The 20330-nt window shown below is 43.5% G+C and overlaps 1 protein-coding gene across 5 annotated transcripts; it reads left to right on the forward strand.

Moving 5' to 3' along the window:
* Window positions 1-6362: 6362 nt before the first annotated feature.
* On the forward strand, window positions 6363-16179 carry RNF6 (ring finger protein 6). Of its 5 annotated transcripts, none has more exons than XM_005213783.5 (5): window positions 6363-6576; window positions 7238-7323; window positions 9351-9561; window positions 10649-10744; window positions 13374-16179. In XM_005213783.5, the coding sequence occupies exons 3-5, from the start codon at window positions 9369-9371 to the stop codon at window positions 15092-15094; spliced, it is 2010 nt and encodes a 669-aa protein (XP_005213840.1). In that variant the 5' UTR covers window positions 6363-6576; window positions 7238-7323; window positions 9351-9368; the 3' UTR covers window positions 15095-16179.
* The last annotated feature ends 4151 nt before the right edge of the window (window positions 16180-20330 follow it).

Consider the following 20330-nt stretch of genomic DNA (forward strand, 5'->3'; position numbering starts at 1 on the left):
TGCTTTTGAACTGTGGTGTTGGAGAAGACTCTTGAGAGTCCCTTGGACTGCAAGGAGATCCAACCAGTCCATCCTGAAGGAGATCAGTCCTGGGTGTTCATTGGAAGGACTGATGCTGAAGCTGAGACTCCAATACTTTGGCCACCTCATGTGAAGAGTTGACTCATTGGAAAGACTCTGATGCTGGGAGGCACTGGGGGCAGGAGGAGAAGGGGACTACAGAGGATGAGATGGCTGGATGGCATCACTGACTCGATGGATGTGAGTCTGGGTGAACTCCGGGAGTTGGTGATGGACAGGGAGGCCTGGCGTGCTGCGATTCATGGGGTCGCAAAGAGTCAGACACGACTGAGCGACTGAACTGAACTGAACTGAACCTCTTGAGGTAGTTGTCATGGTTAAGGCACTTAGTAATATATGTATTTAGAATGGTGCCTAGCTATGGTAAGTGTTCGTGTATGTTAGCTATTACTAGTCTCGTTCAGGATGTTAGCTGTGAAAGGGAGATGAGTAGAGCCTACAGCATCAGGGCTAAAACTGGGAGTGAACATAACATCAAAGGAAGCTTTGTTAGCCGCGAGAGACTGGAGGTATTTCCTTAATTCAATGGAACCGGTTATAAGGGATTAATAAGAATGATGAATAGTTATGGACCCCTAAACTAGCAAAAGAGACTGGACCAGAGAGGGGAGACTTGTGCATGAACATCTCCTCTGTGGTTAACAGGTAGGAGGAGAAAAGGACACAAACTATTGTCACAGATCTGCTGCCCTACAGTCAACCCCAAAACACAGTGGTGTGAAACAGAAATTGATTGTTTCTCGCCTTTCTGGGGGTTGGCTGGGCTCAGCAGTCCAGTCTCACACTTTCCTACATCACCGGGGAGAGCTCTTAAATGGCAGAGGTTAAAGTGTTAAGGTCTCTTGAAGCTGGGGCTCTGGAACTTAGACGTTATCACTTCTACCACATTCTGTTGGTGAAAGCAAGACTCAAGATCAGCCCAGTTTCAAAGACTGGGCAAGTAGACCTCACCTCTTGTGAATAGGAAGTGCAAAATATCATCCATGCTTTTCTGTCTACCAGTTCAGTTCAGTTCAGTTCAATCGCTCAGTCGTGTCCGACTCTTTGCGACCCCATGAATCGCAGCACGCCAGGCCTCCCTGTCCATCACCAACTCCCAGGGTCCACCCAAACTCATGTCCATCGAGTCGGTGATGCCATCCAGCCATCTCATCCTCTGTCGTCCCCTTCTCCTCCTGCCCCCAATCCCTCCCAGCATCAGGGTCTTTTCCAATGAGTCAACTCTTCACATGAGGTGGCCAAAGTATTGGAGTCTCAGCTTTAGCATCAGTCCTTCCAATGAACACCCAGGACTGATCTCCTTCAGGATGGACTGGTTGGATCTCCTTGCAGTCCAAGGGACTCTCAAGAGTCTTCTCCAACCAGGCATGGATATATATGACTCTGTAAATTTGGTGAAAGTAGTTCTGTTTCAGATGGCTTTGGTTTTCTCTATATGGTAAAAGTTTGCCTGCTGTGAATGAGCAGACAGGTGTGGAAGGAGAGAAAGCAATGATTTCATACCTGAAAAGACTGCAGGTTGAAAACAACCTTTGGGCGGAATCAGAGAGATAGCTGGCAGGCCGTCCTAGGACTTCCAGCCAATGTCAAGGGCCCATCTGCAGGTGCAGCCATGCAGTGTATCAGTATCCGTCTGCCCTGCTGTGAGGTTTTTGACACCAGCACTCAACAGCCCAGGTGGAGACCAGACAAAGACAGATGTTGGATTCATCCTGGATTAGGGCCCTGCCAGCTGGGTAGGATGAAAAGATGAGGGATGGCAAGTGAGGATTATTGGCAGCAGTGAGTGAAAAGGACAGACTATGACATTTAAGCTGGGTCAGGAGGGAAATGAAGACAGGATTTCCCCTCTTTTTAACACTAGCTTGATGTTTTTAATTTAATGTTTTGCAAAATAATTTTAAAAATGCCTACACTCATCCCTTGCTTCATTAATGTCTATGTATGGTGCCAAGACTCTTCCATCAAATACCTACTAAGTAAAAGAGACAGCTGAAAAAAATACATATAACAGGTTAAAAAATTACTTTTCTTAGCTAAGAGATTCCCATTACAGTGACCAGTAAGAATGTCGCAAACTGAAAATTTCTCCCATTTGTTGATGATGAATTCTGCTCTCGTGTTCTGTAACTTTTAAAGAAAATTTACCTCTTTAAATTGATATTCAGGAATATAATATTGTCCTTTTATCCCTCTGCTGGACACCTTTTTTCTTGAATAAGCATGACTTTAATTTTCATTTCAAAGTTTGTTTTGCTATACCACAGTGTAGCCAGTAATCTATAGGATCACCGTCTAGTTTCATGTTAGTTTTTCAAGGTTTAACATCTTACTCTGGTTTTTCATTCCAATATGCTTCACCCTCCGCATAGCTGGACTATGCTACTCAGAAAAGCTGAGTCATTTCTGGCTGGTTCCTGTCCAGTCATGAGTCTCCTGTGAGCCACAGAGCTCTCTTTCTATCGAACACAAACACGATTAGGTCACCTTTGCAACCACCTGATACTTGATATGTAAGGTTATTTGTTTCCGTGCAGATCCATGCTCAGAAACTCTGGGGCTTTTCCACCCTTCATAACCCTTCCCCTTACTAGCCCAAGGTCAATTCCATCAGATGATTGTCCTTCTTTCTCTGAAACCCTATATCCTTTTTAAATTTTAAAACGCTGTTTTATTTACATCATTACTCCGCTCAGAAATCTTCAAGGATCCTGTGTGACCTTTCACCGCCTACAGCCTGGCTCCTTTATCTAATATTCCAGCCTTTATTTACTTTAGCCTGGCATGATGAAAACACCTTAAGGCAGCTTGCAGTGGAAACGTTGGAATTAGATTCATTAGCTCCACATAGCTACGTTTCCCACAGTCTGAGCTCTTCCGAGTCTCCACTACGGTTCCTAACCAGTTTCTCCTATGCTGCTTTCCATCCAATTAAACAGTGGTTTGTGACCTTGGGTGTCCATTGAAAATACCTGGTGAATCACTCTAGCAATTCTGGTGTAATTGATCTGGGCTGCAACTGAGCACTTGGATTTTTAAAGCTCCCTGGTGATCCTAATGGGCATTCAAGGTTGGGAATCGCTACGCAGGACACGTTTATTGATTCTCTCTAAACAATCACCATTCCCCTCTTTCCCTCATTCACACTCCCCTTCCTTCTTTACTTCTCTAAATCCTGTCACCTCTTTGAAATTCAACTCAGGTATTGCTGGGATCTTAACTCATCACCCAAAGCCAATACCTTCCCAAAGTAATGCCCTTTTATTGTTGTTGTTCAGTTGCTAAGTCACGTCTGACTCTTTGCGACCCCATGAACTGGATTTTAAATTTCAATTAAGGTTGTCATTGTAAGAAGCCAAGATCATTTAAACATTTTCAGTACATAAAACAGAAAACATACAGAAGATCCTTTTAATGATACAGTTTTAATTCTTTTATACCTTTTTATTCCTAATTGTAAAAAGTCCTGGAGTTAAGAGACACACACAACCTAGATGCCCATCGACAGATGAATGGATAAAGAAGTTGTGGTACATATACACAATGGAATATTACTCAGCCATAAAAGGAACACATTTGAGTCAGTTCTGATGAGGTGGATGAACCTAGAACCTATTATAGAGTGAAGTGAGCCAGAAACAGAAAGATAAATATCATATTTTAACACACATATACAGAATCTAGAAAAATGGTTCTGAAGAATTTATTTACAAGGCAGCAATGGAGAAACAGACATAGAGAATAGACTTATGGACATGGGGAGAGGGGAGGAGAGGGTGAGATGTATGGAAAGAGTACCATGGAAACTTACATTACCATATGTAAAATAGATAGCCAACGGGAATTTGCTGTTTGACTCAGAAAACTCAAACAGGGGCTCTGAATCAACCTAGAGGGGTGGGATGGGGAGGGAGATGGGAGGGAGATTCAAAAGGGAGGGGATATATGTATACCTATGGCTGATTCATGTTGACATTTGACAGAAAACAACAAAGTTCTGTAAAGCAATTATCCTTCAATAAAAAAATAAAAAAAAAAGACACACAAAAAAGGCCAGGTACTACTACAGTAAATGAGATTAATTAGGGTTAGGGTTAGGGTTTCGGCAGGTTATGAGACCTAGAAATACAGATATCCAGAGTGATCCATCTCTCTGTCCCAGTTATCATATCTAGAACCCTTGTAGAGTCACTTTATCTTGGGCTACAAAACTGAAGCAAGATACTAGATTCAGGTTCGGTACATTACCTGACCATCTGTCCACAGAAATCTGTAGAAATTTCCACATGGTAAATTATATGGTTAGACTTTATATTTTTTTATTCCTTGGGTAGGGAGTATTATGGGAGAAGGCAATGGCACCCCACTCCAGTACTCTTGCCTGGAAAATCCCATGGATGGAGGAGCCTGGTAGGCTGCAGTCCATGGGGTCGATAGGAGTCGGACATGATCGAGCGACTTCACTTTCACTTTTCACTTTCATGCATTGGAGAAGGAAATGGCAACCCACTCCAGTGTTCTTGCCTTGAGAATCCCAGGGATGAGGGAGCCTGGTAGGTGCCATCTATGGGGCCCACAGAGTTGGACATGACTGAAGTGACTTAGCAGCAGCAGCAGCAGGGAGTATTATACTCATTAAAACTCATATAGATACTTGAAATGATTTCTGCTTGAATTTTAGATGTCTCTCGTGTGATTTTCTCAAACTTGTACTCACAGTTCTTGAGGTCATTGCACTAACATGCATTAATCCTGTTTGTAAAAAGTTTGCATTCTTTTTTCAGTCACACTGCACAGCATGCAGAATCGTAGTTCCCCAAACAGGGATCAAACTTGTGCTCCCTACAGTGGAAGCGTGGAGATCTAACCACTGGTCTCCCAAGGCAGCCTCAAGTGCATTTTTCTCTGCTCATTCATGCAGTTGTCTGGGGGACATGTTGTGCCAGGCCCTGTGCTGAGTTCTGGGACTATAAAAATGAATGAAACCATTTGTTCAAATGGAAGGAGTTTGGACCTTAGATGGAAGAGACCTATAAATGAACAGAAAATCACATCATTGTAGGAACTTACTCAGTGGCTGTCTTTTTCAATTGAAAAGGAGGGCAAGAGGCCTGGTTGGTCTCATCTTCTGCTGTTATCACTAGCACCTAATTCCTAGCAGCACCCAGTAAATATTTGTTATCCTTGGAGAAGGAAATGGCAACCCACTTCGTATTCTTGCTTGGAAATCCCCATGGACAGAGGAGCCTGGTGGGCTACAGTCCATGGGGTGGCAAAGAGTCCGATGAGACTTAGGGATTGAACAGCAAAATGAGTAAATACTAAAACAGGTCCACAGAGGAAGCTATGGGTGCCCCCATAGAAAGGACATGGGCCTAGTTTTATGTGTGTCTGGAGGTTGGCGTTACAGTGTCAAGTCAGAGGTATCAGAGAAAAAAACCCTTTGACCATGAGATATGAAATGAGTCCTGGGAGATAAAGGAAATTAGGTAAAAGTAGGGTTGGGTTGCCTAGGAGTTCCCAAGACTGAATTTCAAGTAGTTCCCAGATACCAAGAAGAGTCCAGTCTGTAGCAGTACGCGGCAGAGATGACAGTGAAGGGGCTTGCAGGCGGCATCATTTATACATTTCCATTTTTAGTCTCTAATAACTATGCCAATTAAAAAGCAAACCAACAAACGTCCGTCGACCCCTACGACACTGGTAGCTCATGGATTCCCAAGCTCACACCGGCTTGTTACCCAGGAGCTCAGCGTGATGGCGGGGATCGACTAGCGGCTCCCCAGTTAAGGCCATGAGTGAATGAATGAAGAATCACAGCACTGTGAGCACCCGCACAATGACTGAGTCTTCTGGACCATAGGGAAGTCGGGGAGCCCCTACCAGGCTGAACAGGGACTCAAGGGTTTAACGAGTGGTGTGAGGCGAGTCTGGAAAGCGTCACATCTCAGAAATAAAACCAGAGGCACGACTGTGGGGAGAGTTTCAACGCGCCTTCCTAGCGGGAAGGTGAAGCAACAGGAGTAAAAAGCACTCGAGAGTTGACGAGGGCTGGCAATTTCCGACGAGCGATACGGGAAAGCGGCTGGGTGTTGAGCTACGCGGTACCCAGGCGATCCAGGGATAGGAGCCTACAGCTGGGCTTCACGCCAACCGGGGAGGGCGGCCCGGAGACCGCCAGCGCCGAGGGCCGGAACGCTGGACGCCGCCTCCCGGGCCCCGCCGGACGCGGTTTCCGGTCGTACCGGCGTGCGCCCGGCAGCGGTGGAGCGAGCATCTCCAGTCGCGCAGGGGGCGCGGCCCGGCTGTCCCGCCTCCAGAGCCTTGCGGGACTGTCCCGCGGCACAGCAAGAGGCCTCTCCTCAGCAGACGCCCACAGAGGGCAGCAGCCTCCAGAGGCGCGGATGCGAGCTCCGCCCGCCGTCGGGGTCACTGCCTCCAGGACGCACGCTTCTCCTCTGCCGTCCGCCGGGAAGCGGACCGATCGCCGGCGAGGTGAGGTCCTGGGAACTCTCCAGGCCTCCCGCGAACTTCCGGGAGACGCGGCCCTCGCCCCCCGCGCCCCCTGAGGGACCGCCCCGAGCCCCGCCTCTACTCTGATTGGCTACCTGCGCGCCCGCTGCACCGCCCTGGCCGGTGATTGGCGCTGAGGCGCAGTCTGTCAGCCGCCTCCCTTGGGAATCTGGGTCGCCAAGGGAAGCGTTCGTTACTCGGGGACGGCTTGGGAGGAGGTTGGTCCGGCCCCCTGAGCTCGTTTGTTTACTGTTCCGGAGACCCTACCCCCGGCGCGCGCTTCCGTCGCAACGGCCAGGAGAGGAGCCGGTATCGGAGGCGGAGGGCAGGGGTGGCGAGAAAGTGAAGGTTGAGAAGTGAGCCTGAGGCCCCCAAGCCCGACTGCCTCCGAGAGGGAGCGGGGTGGGAAGAAGGGCCCTGAAAGGAACTGTCACCTTGGGAGAGGCCTAGTTTCTGCTGCGGGGAGGGTGGCGGGGGTTCATGACCTAGTTGTTCGGGCATCTCGTTTTCTAGGTGAGTCTGTCCACAGAATTCACTAGAGATTTTTGCTTCGGCTTTGCAGCCGAGTTTGGAGACGTGTAGCCCGTTTCCTAGCCTTCCCAGAAGCCATTGACTGAATTCATTCACTCTCTTGTCTCTTTAGATGAGCAGCCGTCAAAAAAAGCACAAACAATGGAAGGACGGATGCCACTGCGTATGTTAAAAGCATGTTGAAAGGAAACTAAGAAGGTATTCACTTGGATTTAATTGTGTTTAATTGTACGAGAGAATTACCTTTTTGAGGAGAAGCACAAAAGTTTTGACTAATATTAATTTAGTTTGGTCTTGTGACCGGTTTCAAATTTTTAAAATCTTTTAATATACAAGAGTCACATTACTGCCGTACCTATCAAATACAGTCTTTGCTAATGATGGGCTAGTCCTGACCATGCAACATGAAAAGAAATTGGAAATTTTTGATAATGTTCATTTGCATATGATTACATAGTGCTACAGATCTTTTAAAAATGACGTTATCCCTGTTTAAAAAAAAACTTGTAATTTAATGTTAGACTGTGTGTGAGATTGGGTAGTAGCTAACTCATACAATGAGTTACACTCCTGGGCTAATTTCACTTTGTTTTTAAAGTACCAGTTCATTGTTTGTTGCTCAGTTGCTCAGTCATGTCGGACTCTTCTGCGACCCCATGGACTGTAGCCCACCAGGCTCCTCTGTCCATGAGATTTCCCAGGCTAGAATACTGAAGTGGGTTGCCATTTCCTTCTCCAGGGGATCTTCCCGACCCAGGGATCGCACTGGAGTCTCCTACATTGGCAGGCAGTTCTTTACCACTGAGCCACCGGGGAAGCCCAAAATATCAGTAGTTTGCTTGTTAAACACTGAGTCGTAGTTATAACAGTTGTTTCATTGGCCACCTAGTCATTTGACCCTCTAGCTTCTATTAAGTTATATGTTGTCTTATACATATCTGTTAGTGACATACTGGAAATTGTCAAGGGATGGTTTATTTCAGCCACGTGTATGCATGCTAAGTTGCTTCAGTGATGTCTGACTCTGTGTGACCCTATGGACTGTAGCCCACCAGGCTCTTCTGTCCATGGGATTCTCCAGAACCCACACTCAAGAATACTGGAGTGGGTTCCCATGCCCTCCTCCAGGAGCCTTCCTGACCCAGAGATTGAACCTGTGTCTCCTACATCTCCTGCATTGGCAGGCAGATTCTTTACCACTGGCACCACTCAGGAAGCCCCATTTCAGCCACAGAACACCCAAATTAGCTCTTGAAGTTAGACCTGGGCCCTACCCTGGAAAATTTTGACCTGGATTGGAGATGAACTCTGGACATCTGTATTCTGGAAAATTTCCTCAAGTGAGTTTGATATGCATTCCCAGTTGAGAACTGAAGCTTTAACGACTTAGATATGTTTAAGAAATTTTAAGATATTTATGAAATAAATAGTTCTTCCCTTGATTTCCTTACGGTTTAAAAGTAAATTTCTCAGGAATAACATTTCAGGATAATCCAAAAGCAGTGTTTGCCTCAGCAAGGTCAGGAAGTTTCACTGGCACTCAGCAGCCTCTGGACTAACCACTCCAGTCTTAGGAACAAGGTTCTTATGGAGAGTCACAAGAGCTCTGATGTGCTTGCAGGATCCCCAGAGCTGTGCATGTAGTATTGTCTCCTGTGAGGTGTAAGAGAGGTCAACTCCAGGTCTGTTCAGCTAACTTATTTTTACTTCAACAAAATGCAAAGAGGGTAATATTACATTTATGAACTTTATCTTGGGAAGAAAACCCCTACTGGAAATAAATGTAAATGATACCCTCCCAATACCCAGTAGTCCTATGCTTATTAAGTAAAGAATGTGCACAATTCAAGGTTAAAATCTGTATGCTAACATGAAGTATTCGGAGATTTGGAGTATATTAGACCAACTTTACAGGAGAGTCAAAGAGGTAAAAGTCAGATAATCACTTTGGTTTTCAAGTGTGAGAAATGTGTGGTGAAACCAAATCCATTCTGACTTCAGGGACAGCTTTCAGCAAAGCAGTAGGCCCAGTTGTGTTGCATTGCCTAGGAGCTGTTAGTATTGATATTTATTTTACATGTAAGTTTTTCACTGCAAGACTTGGCATACGAAGTATTTGAGTAGTGGGCAGATTTGTAAAATGAAGATGAAAAAAACAAACATGAAGCCATGTGTTTAGTCAGTCCATGACTAATACCTTGAATTTGTGTTTGTTGTTTGAACAGAAAGCCAGGAGTCTCAGCATGAATCGATCTAGATCTCAATCAGATGATGGTGGTGAAGAAACCTCATCCCAAGACCAGCATCATCAAGAAAATGAGAGAAGGTGGCAGCAAGAGCGTCTCCACAGAGAAGAAGCCTATTACCAGTTTATAAACAACCTCAATGATGAAGATTACCGGCTGATGAGAGACCATAATCTTTTAGGCACTCCTGGTAAGGGATAGGTAAAAGAGAAAATACCTTTTGCAACATTATTAAAAGTTTCAGCGTTAGGAGGGGTTTTTACCCCCATCTTCCCTGTTCCAAAATACACTGTACTGTTTTGGTGACTTCAAGAGCTTTGTAACATAAAAACATAGAAAAATCACTGGTGTACTTCTGTATGTCATAAGTAGGTTAATATTGGGGCTTCCCTGGTGGCTCAGCAGTAAAGATTCCACCTGCCAATGCAGAAGATTCGCTTTGATCCCTGGTCAGGATGGTCCCCTGGAGGAGGAAATGGCAGCCCACTCCAGTATTCTTTCCTGGGAAATCCCAAGGACAGAGGAGCCTGGTGGGCTACAGTCCATGGGCTTACAAGAGTCAGACATGACTTAGTGACCAAACAAGAATATTGAATATATAGCACTGTTACACAAGTGTCAAAAAAACCAACTGGTTCATGTACACGATAGTGTCTAATATTTACATATGTGGTCCTATTTCTCTTAAGTAATATTTGTACAAATAAAATACTATTCATTTTAAACCTGATTCTAACTCATGTTACTATATATTTATTTAGTTGAACTAATAACTCCTCCAAAGTCAAATGTGTTCCATAATTTTATTACAAATCAAATTTCACAATGAACTGGTTGAAACTTGCAGGTTTGTATGTAATATATTTCTATGTTGCATATTTGCATACTATATATTGGATTACCCATATAATAAACTAGGTAAAATTCAGGTAAATATTTGAAGTTTTCTCTAGAAATATTCCCCTCTTAATTTCTTTTTAACTCTGACAAAAATCCACAGAATTATAGCCTATGGGTTCCTAAGTATATCAACTGGGAGCACTTTATTAATGATTCAAATTAAATCTTATTTTAATTTAAATAAAACATTAATAAATGAAACAACCAAAATGATGTGTATTTGCATCAAGTAAACAGTTTCTACTGTCTTCAGTTTATAGAAATGAAAACAGTAGAATGTCTTTCACAGATTGCTAAAGATTAGTCTGACCGTAAGTTTTCATAAAACTTAGTAATTTAAAAATTTGAATTTCAGTGAGCTTTTTTCTGTTTTTTAGGAGAAATAACATCAGAAGAATTACAACAGCGGTTAGATGGTGTCAAGGAACAAATAGCATCTCAGCCTGACTTGAGAAATGGGACAACCGCCAGAGGTACTATGGACTCCTTTCCATAAGGAACAGGTTTGATTGGAGTAATTGCAGACATGAGCTTCCAGGACCTTGTCTGACATTGGTTTTTAGTGTTTTTCAGATTTAATGTGATACTCATTCAGGGAATATTTATGAATTATATGCAAAGCAGTACAGTTCGGCAGTATAGGACAGAGGTTGCATATAAAGATGTCTTAATACACTCATTGCCTTCAGGAGCTCCTGTGTATGAAATAGTATATTAATTGCCAGCAGAATTCTTTTTAATTTTAGAATGTACAGACTAGTTTTTATTTTTAAATTAATATAACTAAGCTTGGCTTTTAAAAAGTTATACAGAGCAACACAGAAAGACTGAGTCAGGAAAACCTGTTTGTTGCTTTGCTGTGTTGTTTTTGTGTTTGTTGTATCATTTTACTGAACAAATACTAAGTTATAATATAAGTTCTTACAAAAAACAAATTGCTTAAAAAAATTCAAACTAAACAGAAGTGTATAGAATTAAAAGTAGAGCCAGCATTAAGGTCTGCCCTACCACTGCCTTCCCCACAAGTATTTGTTAGTAGTAGTTTCACATATTATATCAAGATCATGGTATAAATTAGGGTGAAGACTATTAAAAACCCCAAGTGCATTGATTGGGAAGACATAAGTTTACTCCTCTTTCACGGTAACAGTCCAGTGCAGACACACTGTACTCCATAAAGCCTCCTGGGACCCACCCAGCCGGCAGAGTGGTTCTACAACTGTGCTGTCCAGTGCAGTAGCTACTGGCCACATGGGCCTATTTAAATTTAATAAAATTGAAAACTCAGTTCCTCAGTCATATTAGCCATATTCAGGCGTTTAATAGTCCCAAGTGGCCAGTAGCTTCTGTATCAGACAGCACAGACAGAGCACCTCCACTGTTGCAGAAAGGTTTACTGGACATCGACTGCTGCTGCTCCAGGGTGCGGCCTTGATGATCAAGCTAAGTCACCACCACATCTAGGTTCCAACTGGCAGTTGTAGATCCAGAGGGAGGCGCAGGCATCTGCCTGAAAATGAGCTCTCTCACTTCCACTCCAGTTCCATTGATGAGAACTCAGTCCTGTGAACACCCTGCTTGCCAGGCTGCTCCCAAGACCGTCACAGTGCATTTACAGTGGAAGAAGGGACCACAGATTTTGTGAGATATGAGTGACCTCTTTCATGCATCATCATCACTGCATCCTAGTAATTAAAGAAGTGGCATTTAGAATGAGTTAATGTTTACCTGCTCTTTACTCATATCTCTTTGCAAATTAAAATGGAAAGTGAAAATTAACTCTTGTTTTCTTTACATTGATATAGGCAGATTGTACTGTGAGTATAGCTGGTAAGACTGGTCTGAGATATGTTTTAATGGAAAATGTACTCATCACAAATGAAATAGCTTATATTTTTAGAATATGGCTAAAGTTGCTTATTTTACTGATAATCAGCAGCTGATTAACAGGTTTAACTTTAATAAAAGAACATTTTTTATGAGAGATTGCAGTAATGAAATAAAATCAAAGCAGTCCCATTTAATAGCTGGTTTTGAGTAGAACAGACTTTAAGGGTAAAGTCTGTGTAGTTAATATGCATTACAATGCCTTTCATTGAGTTTTGTACTTTAATAACCCACTGGTTAAAAACAGAAAATGTAAGCTTCCCACAGTAGCACTGTCATAGTCAAAGAAGTTTATCAGGGGCACAGTTATTTCTAAATTGATCCATTCAGCAGTATTAATTGAGAGTCTGATTTCTACCAAATAGAATAGAGGTTGGGGATTTAACAGTGAACAAAATGAGACAAAACTTGTTTTTTCTTCATGCAGCTCACATTCTAAATGAACAGAAAATGTATTTTATTGTATTATATATAATGGCTAACATTTATTGAGTGCTTTCTCACATGTTATATCATGCCAGATGTTATGTTAATCATATACCATGTCTTCTTTTATCTTCATGATAATCCCCTGACATCTATCCTATTATTATATCAAATTTATGGATAAGGATATAGCCATAGAGAACTGAATTAAATGCTTAAAATTTCCTTTCTTTACACAAAGACATATTATGGTTCTAATATTATACTCATAAAGCCAAAGTTCTTGAGCTATATGTTTTTGACAGTTTCTAAGAAACAAGATTCTTAAGGTTACCAAAATACCTAGTTGCAAAAAACACTGTTACCTTTCCCAAAAGGATTCTACAAATTCAAGTGAATTATGTATGTTTTCTTGCTATGTTTTATTAATATTGCCATATGAATAAAGCAATTTAAATGTACAGTTTTAGTAATGGTTATATTTTTCATTTGCCTTAATATTTTGCCAATAATAGGCCTATAGAAAGCAAGAGTGAAGATTTCTTCACACTACTGCACAAATAGTATTTAAAATTTTATAATGTTAATTCACACTGTGGATTATAGTATGCTTGTAGTATACACCTTTCTTTTAGAAAGCTCATTTTCTTTTTGGCTGTTTTTCATTCATTCAGATGCACAGATGTTCTTAAATATAATTTAATTTAATAAAAACTTTACAAGCTTTCAATGAAAATCCAAAGATAGATTTCAGGAATTGATGTTAAGTTGATTTGGTTTGCTTTCCAGACGCAGGAATCCCTCGAGAGGGTTCGAATGAAGATTCTCTGCTGGAATGGCTGAACACCTTTCTTCGCACAGGAAATGCAACTCGAAGTGGGCAGAATGGGAACCAGACCTGGAGAGCTGTGAGTCGAACCAACCCTCACAGTGGAGAGTTTCGGTTTAGTCTGGAAATCCACATCAACCACGAGAACAGAGGATTTGAAATGGATGGCGAAGACTCTGTGGCTATGCCCTTCTCAGATGTCAGTCAAGATCACGCTGCAGATGGGCCCCAGAGACCAAGCAGTCCTGTGGCCAGGCGAACCAGAAGCCAGGCTGCAGGGAATCTCAGCCGTGGTGCTCGCATTCCCAGGACACGCCTTGGCTCCAGGGGGCAGAGCTCAGTTGAAGGCTCTCTGTCTCCACTGGGAAGACTAAGAAATGGAATTGGGGGTGCATCTGGCAGTCCTGGACCTGGTGCCCCCCTCACTCATCTCGACACCCCATCAGGTAGAAGTGAACTCAGGCAGAGGGAGGGGCAGCGGTTTGGAGCAGCCCATGTCTGGGAAAATGGGGCCAGAACCAATGTCACAGTGAGGAATACAAACCAAAGACTAGAGCCCATAAGACTACGGTCTACTTTCAGGAGTCGGAGCCGGTCGCCGATTCAGGCGCCGAGTGGTACGGTTTACCATAATTCACAAAGAGAGAGCCGGCCTTACCAACAGAGCACCAGGCGGTCTGTCAGGAGGAGAGGGGTAACCCGGGTCTTCCTGGAGCAGGACCCAGAAGGCAGAGGGGCTGCGTCCTCGCTCTTCTCCAACTCCAGGCTCGTGTCCAGAATCACGGTGGAAGAGGAGGAGGAGGAGCCCAGCAGGCTGCCTGCGGCCATGCGGCGACACCCGACCATCACCCTGGACCTGCAGGTGAGGAGAATTCGTCCCGGAGAGAGCAGCGACCGCGACAGCATCGCCAACAGGACTCGGTCTCGGGTGGGGCTGGCGGAGAACCGGATCTCCTTGGAGAGAAACAGCGGGGGCTTCCACCGCAGCATCTCACGCCAGGAGCGCTCGGGGATGCGCACCTACGTGAGCACCATCACCGTGCCGCTACGCAGGGTGTCTGAGCACGAGCTCGCCGAGCCGTCCTCCACAGCGCTGCGATCAATCCTAAGGCAGATCATGACTGGCTTTGGTGAGCTGAGTTCTCTCATGGAGGCCGAGTCAGAGTCAGAGGCGCAGAGCGATGGCTCGCACGGGCCAGTGCTGCGCTCAGACGCGGGTCCCCCGGGTGGGGCCACCGGCCCTCCCACGGGAGGAGCCCCCAGGGGCCGGCTGGCCCGCGTGGAGCTCACCCCGCTTCATACCCTAGCCAGCGACCCCGTGGTGGGCCGGTCTGCACGGAATTCAGGTAACTTAGTGGAGACGGGAACACTACCCATTCTTCGCCTCGCTCACTTCTTCCTGCTTAACGAGGGGGATGATGACGACCCCACGCGTGGTTTAACCAAAGAGCAGATCGACAATCTCTCCACCCGGAACTACGAGCACAGCGGTGCAGACGGCGAGCCGGGCAAGGCCTGCAGTGTGTGCATCAGTGACTATGTGGCCGGAAACAAGCTCAGGCAGTTACCCTGCATGCACGAGTTCCACATCCACTGCATCGACCGGTGGCTCTCAGAGAACTGCACCTGCCCCGTCTGCCGGCAGCCTGTCTTAGGGTCCGGCCTAGCCAACAGCGGGTGAGGCCCTGAGTCCCTCGCACGCACACCACCGTGGAGCTGTGTTCAGGCATTGTTTTCTTGAATCATTTGTGATACGCTTACCAGGATGAAAAATAGCAGATGATTATAGTTTGAACTATTTTTTGTGTGTGCTTTTTTAACTTGTTAAAAAGAGTAAATTTCTAGAAAGTTTAAAATGCAAATGTTACATTATCCTAAAGTACAGAATAGGTAATATTGCTAGAACCAAATAACCTTCAAAATATTTTTATTTTGGTAATTTTGTTCATGCTAAGCACTTTTGTATTTGCACAGTTTGGTAGGTTACAAGTGAATATTTGTCCAAAAAGTCCTGCAGGGTTTTGCTTGGACTTTCAGGTCCTGTAAGGCTTCATACTGTGTCCAGACATTGGTATCTAAATAAGCCTTCCTATAACTTTTCATTCTAAGGAAAGCATCTTCATGAAAGAGTCCCTGGCTGAATGTTTGCTTAATGCACTTAAGTTACTTGAAATGTTAAATTTATTATGCAGTACTTACATTTAATATGTGTATATATAGGTATATAATTTTAAGGTTAAAATATTCAGTCTGAAAACTACTGATTTGGTTCTTATTTTAAGCTGTTGGGCTATTACTGCATATGGCACAATATTTAATATTTGCAGGATCATCTCGGGGAGGAAGTGGATTAAGATATTTAAAAATAGAGATAATTTATGAAGCGTTTCTGACAATCTGACTTACTAGACAGCAAGCAATATATAACACTGAACAAGTATTTCTTTTTTCAGAAATGGAACATGGACATTTTAGAGCATAGAGGTTATTTGAGTTCTGCCTTTTCGTGACTTTTTTGAAAGTGCAAACCATTTTTTGGATTAAATTAAGTAAAATGTACACGCATGGTTTCTCAAATTTAGTTTAAAATCTAAAAAAAAAAAAACCTGTAAAGAATCAAATGCATAGATACTATGTTAAGTTCACTTGGAGGCCAAAAAACTCCAAATACAACAATGACAACAAAAGTAAGAGAATGTAGAACAAACACAAAGTATGCGTTGAAGATCTGTTTCTACCAATAAATATTAAAACGTGTCAACTATTCTCTGTTGGTCCACTGTGGTTTATTCACTGAAAGAAATCGATATTTCACATCAGCTGGATGCCAGGCATTGTTACAGGTGTCAAGGATTCCATAGAGGAGAGACAGAGTCCCTCTCCTCACGGGAAAGACATTTGCTCTTAGAAATGGAAGCTCGGTTAATAAAATGAGTTACTGTTCTGACTTTCATGTTTGTTCATGTCATTAATGACAGTTTCCTGTGGTGACACTGCTTGGACAAAATCACAAGAACAAGCACCTCAAGGCCAATTCTGTGAGATTGAGGTATATCTCAAGACTTCGTTTTCCTTTCCAGTTAGTGATTAAATGCATTTTGTTCAGTAAGATACGTGAACAGACGTTGTTAGGGAGAGTATTGAACACCTAGAGTGAAAGGTTTATGTAAAGGTGGTAACTTTGGAGTAAATGGTTTATGTAGGGCTCGCACGCAAGGGACATGGGGCTTGGAAATTGGATCTGAAGACTTTAAATACTAGACTTAAGGACTTTTTACTTTACAGACTTGAGGTTTCTCTTGCTAAATTATATTGGCGAAGAGTGAGATCATTTTTCATGTTTTGGGAAGACTGGTGCAGAGTGCAGTGGAGTGGAAAAAAATTGGAAGCAAAAAGTCAATAAAGGAACAATTGCTGTAAATTTTTACTATTATCATCATCACCCGTTATTATCTAACCCAGAGTAATGGCAGTGATACTGGAAAGGGCAGAACAACACTGGGGAATAAAAGACATTATTTTGTTGTTTCTTGTTCACTGTGAAGAGGTGGGAGGTCGTAGGTAAAGCATCTCTGAGGGCAGAAGGGAGGACACGTTATAAGCTTGGCCAGTGTAGACATTTACCTGAAACAACTGTGTTCACATATCTGTCCCATTCATTTGAGTGTGATCATTTGACCCCAATATGACAAGAGACTGTGGGCTTCCTAGGTGGTGATAGGGGTAAAGAATCTGCCTGCCAATGCAGGAGACTCAAGACTCAGGTTTGATCCTTGGGTCAGGAAGATCCCCTGGAGAAGAAAATGGCAACCCACTCCAGTATTCTTGCCTGGAGAATCCCATGGACAGAGAAACCTGGTGGGCTACAGTCCATGGGGCCGCAAAGAGACAAACAGCATGCACACACACATAACAAGAGACTAAATCCAGCAGTTACCGCTCAGATGAAATTTTCCTCAGGAAGTTCTAGCTGCCTGTCCTGACGAGTTCAGAAAATCAAGAGGAGAACAAAGAAATGGGGAAATGAACAAAGTAGGGGTCAGGGAGAAATGAGAGTGTGTAGATCTCAGTGCTTTGCAAGTTGTGGAAGGACCTGCATGCAGAGAGATCCCAGGTAGGCACTGGATGTGAAATTCGATGGTGGGCAGTATGGAAAATTCCATGAAAACAGCAGGAATGCCTAGTGAGTTTGGTAAATTGGTACCCTGGTTGGGAACAAAGAAGTGTTTTCTTTAATAATTTCATTCATCTTCCAGTAAACAAATCCCATGACAAATACAAAGGCTCATTATCTATTTATAGCATCTACTCAGCAAGGATTATACCCTTTGTGCTTCCAATATAGAAAGGAACAGATCATTTAAAATCCTCCATTTGAATATTAGCTTCCCTGACATATCCTTAGAGCCTTTTCTGTAGAGTGTGGCTGTCTTGCAAACTTCTGTCAGCTTTCCAGCCAGACACCCTGGTGGCTTAGACGGTAAAGAATCTGCCTGCAATGCAGAAGACCCGAGATCAATCCCTGGGGTCGGGAAGACCCCCTGGAGGAGGAAATGGCAACCCACTCCAGTATTCTTGCCTGGAGAATTCCATTGACAGAGAAGACTGTCAGGCTACAGTCCATGGGATCATAGAGTCGGACATTACTGAGTGACTTTCACTTTCCTACATATTACATCTTTTCCCCTCTTGTATTGCAGAGTTTTATAATTTCAACTAGCATTGTTGTGATTTGATTATCTTTCATCCACTCTTAGGTCATTTTTCTTTAAATCTTTAATGTGACTTCACAGTTTAAATCTCCCATGAGCTCCTTGAAGTATTATTGCCACTTAACACAGGGATTCCCAATCTCTGGGATCTAATGCCTGATGATCTGAGTGGAGCTGATGATTATAATAATAATAGAAATAAAGTGCACAATACATGTAATGCTCTTGAATCATCCTGAAAGCATTGCCCCCCCCACCCTGGTCTGTGGAAAAATTTATGAAAGCAGTTCCCCATGCCAAAAAGGATGGGGACCTCTGACTTAACACAGTAGATGGCAGAGTTTAGACAGTCAGTCACAGGACTATTTGTTTGCCTCCAAACCTGTGCTCTTCCTACACCCTGCATTCACAGAAGCAGAAATGCCTGGAGACATTTTCAGTCTCCTTCCTAAAGACGTTTTTCTTTCCTTTGTGTGTGTGTCTGTGGTGGTGGGGGGGCCCACATCCCATGTGTGACACGTGGGCTCTTACTTTCCTCGACCAGGGATCAAATACATGCTCCCTGCACTGGAAGCTCAGAGTCCCAACCACTGAACCATCAAGGACGTCCCTGAAAAAAGATTTTTCTAATTTTGTAACTATTACATCATGTTTCCATGTGCAAATACATCTTTTCTGTCTCAAGGATGAGCGAACTGCTCCAGAAAGATATCAAGCATAATCTATATTATAAGGATGAATCCAGAAAAGAGATGAATCAGTTCAGTTCAGTCGCTCAGTTGTGTCCGACTCTTTGCAACCCCATGAATCGCAGCACGCCAGGCCTCCCTGTCCATCACCAACTCCCAGAGTCCACCCAAACCCATGTCCACTGAGTCAGTGATGTCATCCAGCCATCTCATCATCTCATCATCTGTCGTCCCCTTCTTCTCCTGCCCACAATCTTTCCCAGCATCAGGGTCTTTTCAAATGAGTCAGCTCTTCACATCAGGTGGCCGAAGTATTGGAGTTTCAGCTTTAGCATCAGTCCTTCCAATGAACACCCAGGACTCATCTCCTTTAGGATGGACTGGTTGGATCTCCTTGCAGTCCAAGGGATTCTCAAGAGTCTTCTCCAACACCACAATTCAAAAGCATCAATTCTTCAGTGCTCAGCTTTCTTTATAGTCCAATTCTCACATCCATACATGACCACTGGAAAAAACATAGCCTTGACTAGACGGACCTTTGTTGGCAAAGTAATGTCTCTGCTTTTTAATATGCTGTTTAGGTTAGTCATAACTTTTCTTCCAAGGAGTAAGCATCTTTTAATTTCATGGCTGCAATCACCATCTGCAGTGATTTTGGAGCCCAGGAAAATAAAGTCAGCCACTGTTTCCCCATCTATTTGCCATGAAGTGATGGGACCAGATGCCATGATCTTAGTTTTCTGAATGTTGAGCTTTAAGCCAACTTTTTCACTCTCCACTTTCACTTTTATCAAGAGGCTTTTTAGTTTTTCTTTACTTTCTGCCATAAGAGTGGTGTCATCTGCATATCTGAGGCTATTGATATTTCTCCCGGCAATCTTGATTCCAGCTTGTGCTTCTTCCAGCCCAGCGTTTCTCATGATGTACTCTGCATATAAGTTAAATAAGCAGGGTGACAATATACAGCCTTGACGTACTCCTTTTCCTATTTGGAACCAGTCTGCTGTTCCATGTCCAGTTCTAACTGTTGCTTCCTGACCTGCATACAGGTTTCTCAAGAGGCAGTTCAGGTGGTCTGGTATTCCCATCTCTTTCAGAATTTTCCATGGTTTATTGTGATCCACACAGTCAAAGGCTTTGGCATAGTCAATAAAGCAGAAATAGATGTTTTTGTAGAATTCTCTTGCTTTTTTGATGATCCAGCAGATGTTGGCAATTTGATCTCTGGTTCCTCTGCCTTTTCTAAAACCAGCTTGAACATCTGGAAGTTCACAGTTCATGTATTGCTGAAGCCTGGCTTGGAGAAATTTTGAGCATTACTTTACTAGTGTGTGAGAAGAGTGGAATTGTGCGGCAGTTTGAGCATTCTTTGGCATTGCCTTTCTTTGGGATTGGAATGAAAACTGACCTTTTCCAGTCCTGTGGCCACTGCTGAGTTTTCCAAATTTGCTGACACATTGAGTGCAGCACTTTCACAGCATCATCTTTCAGGATTTGAAATAGCTCAACTGGAATT

The sequence above is a fragment of the Bos taurus genome, chromosome 12 (genome assembly GCF_002263795.3).
Source record: "Bos taurus isolate L1 Dominette 01449 registration number 42190680 breed Hereford chromosome 12, ARS-UCD2.0, whole genome shotgun sequence".
Taxonomy (NCBI): domain Eukaryota; kingdom Metazoa; phylum Chordata; class Mammalia; order Artiodactyla; family Bovidae; genus Bos; species Bos taurus.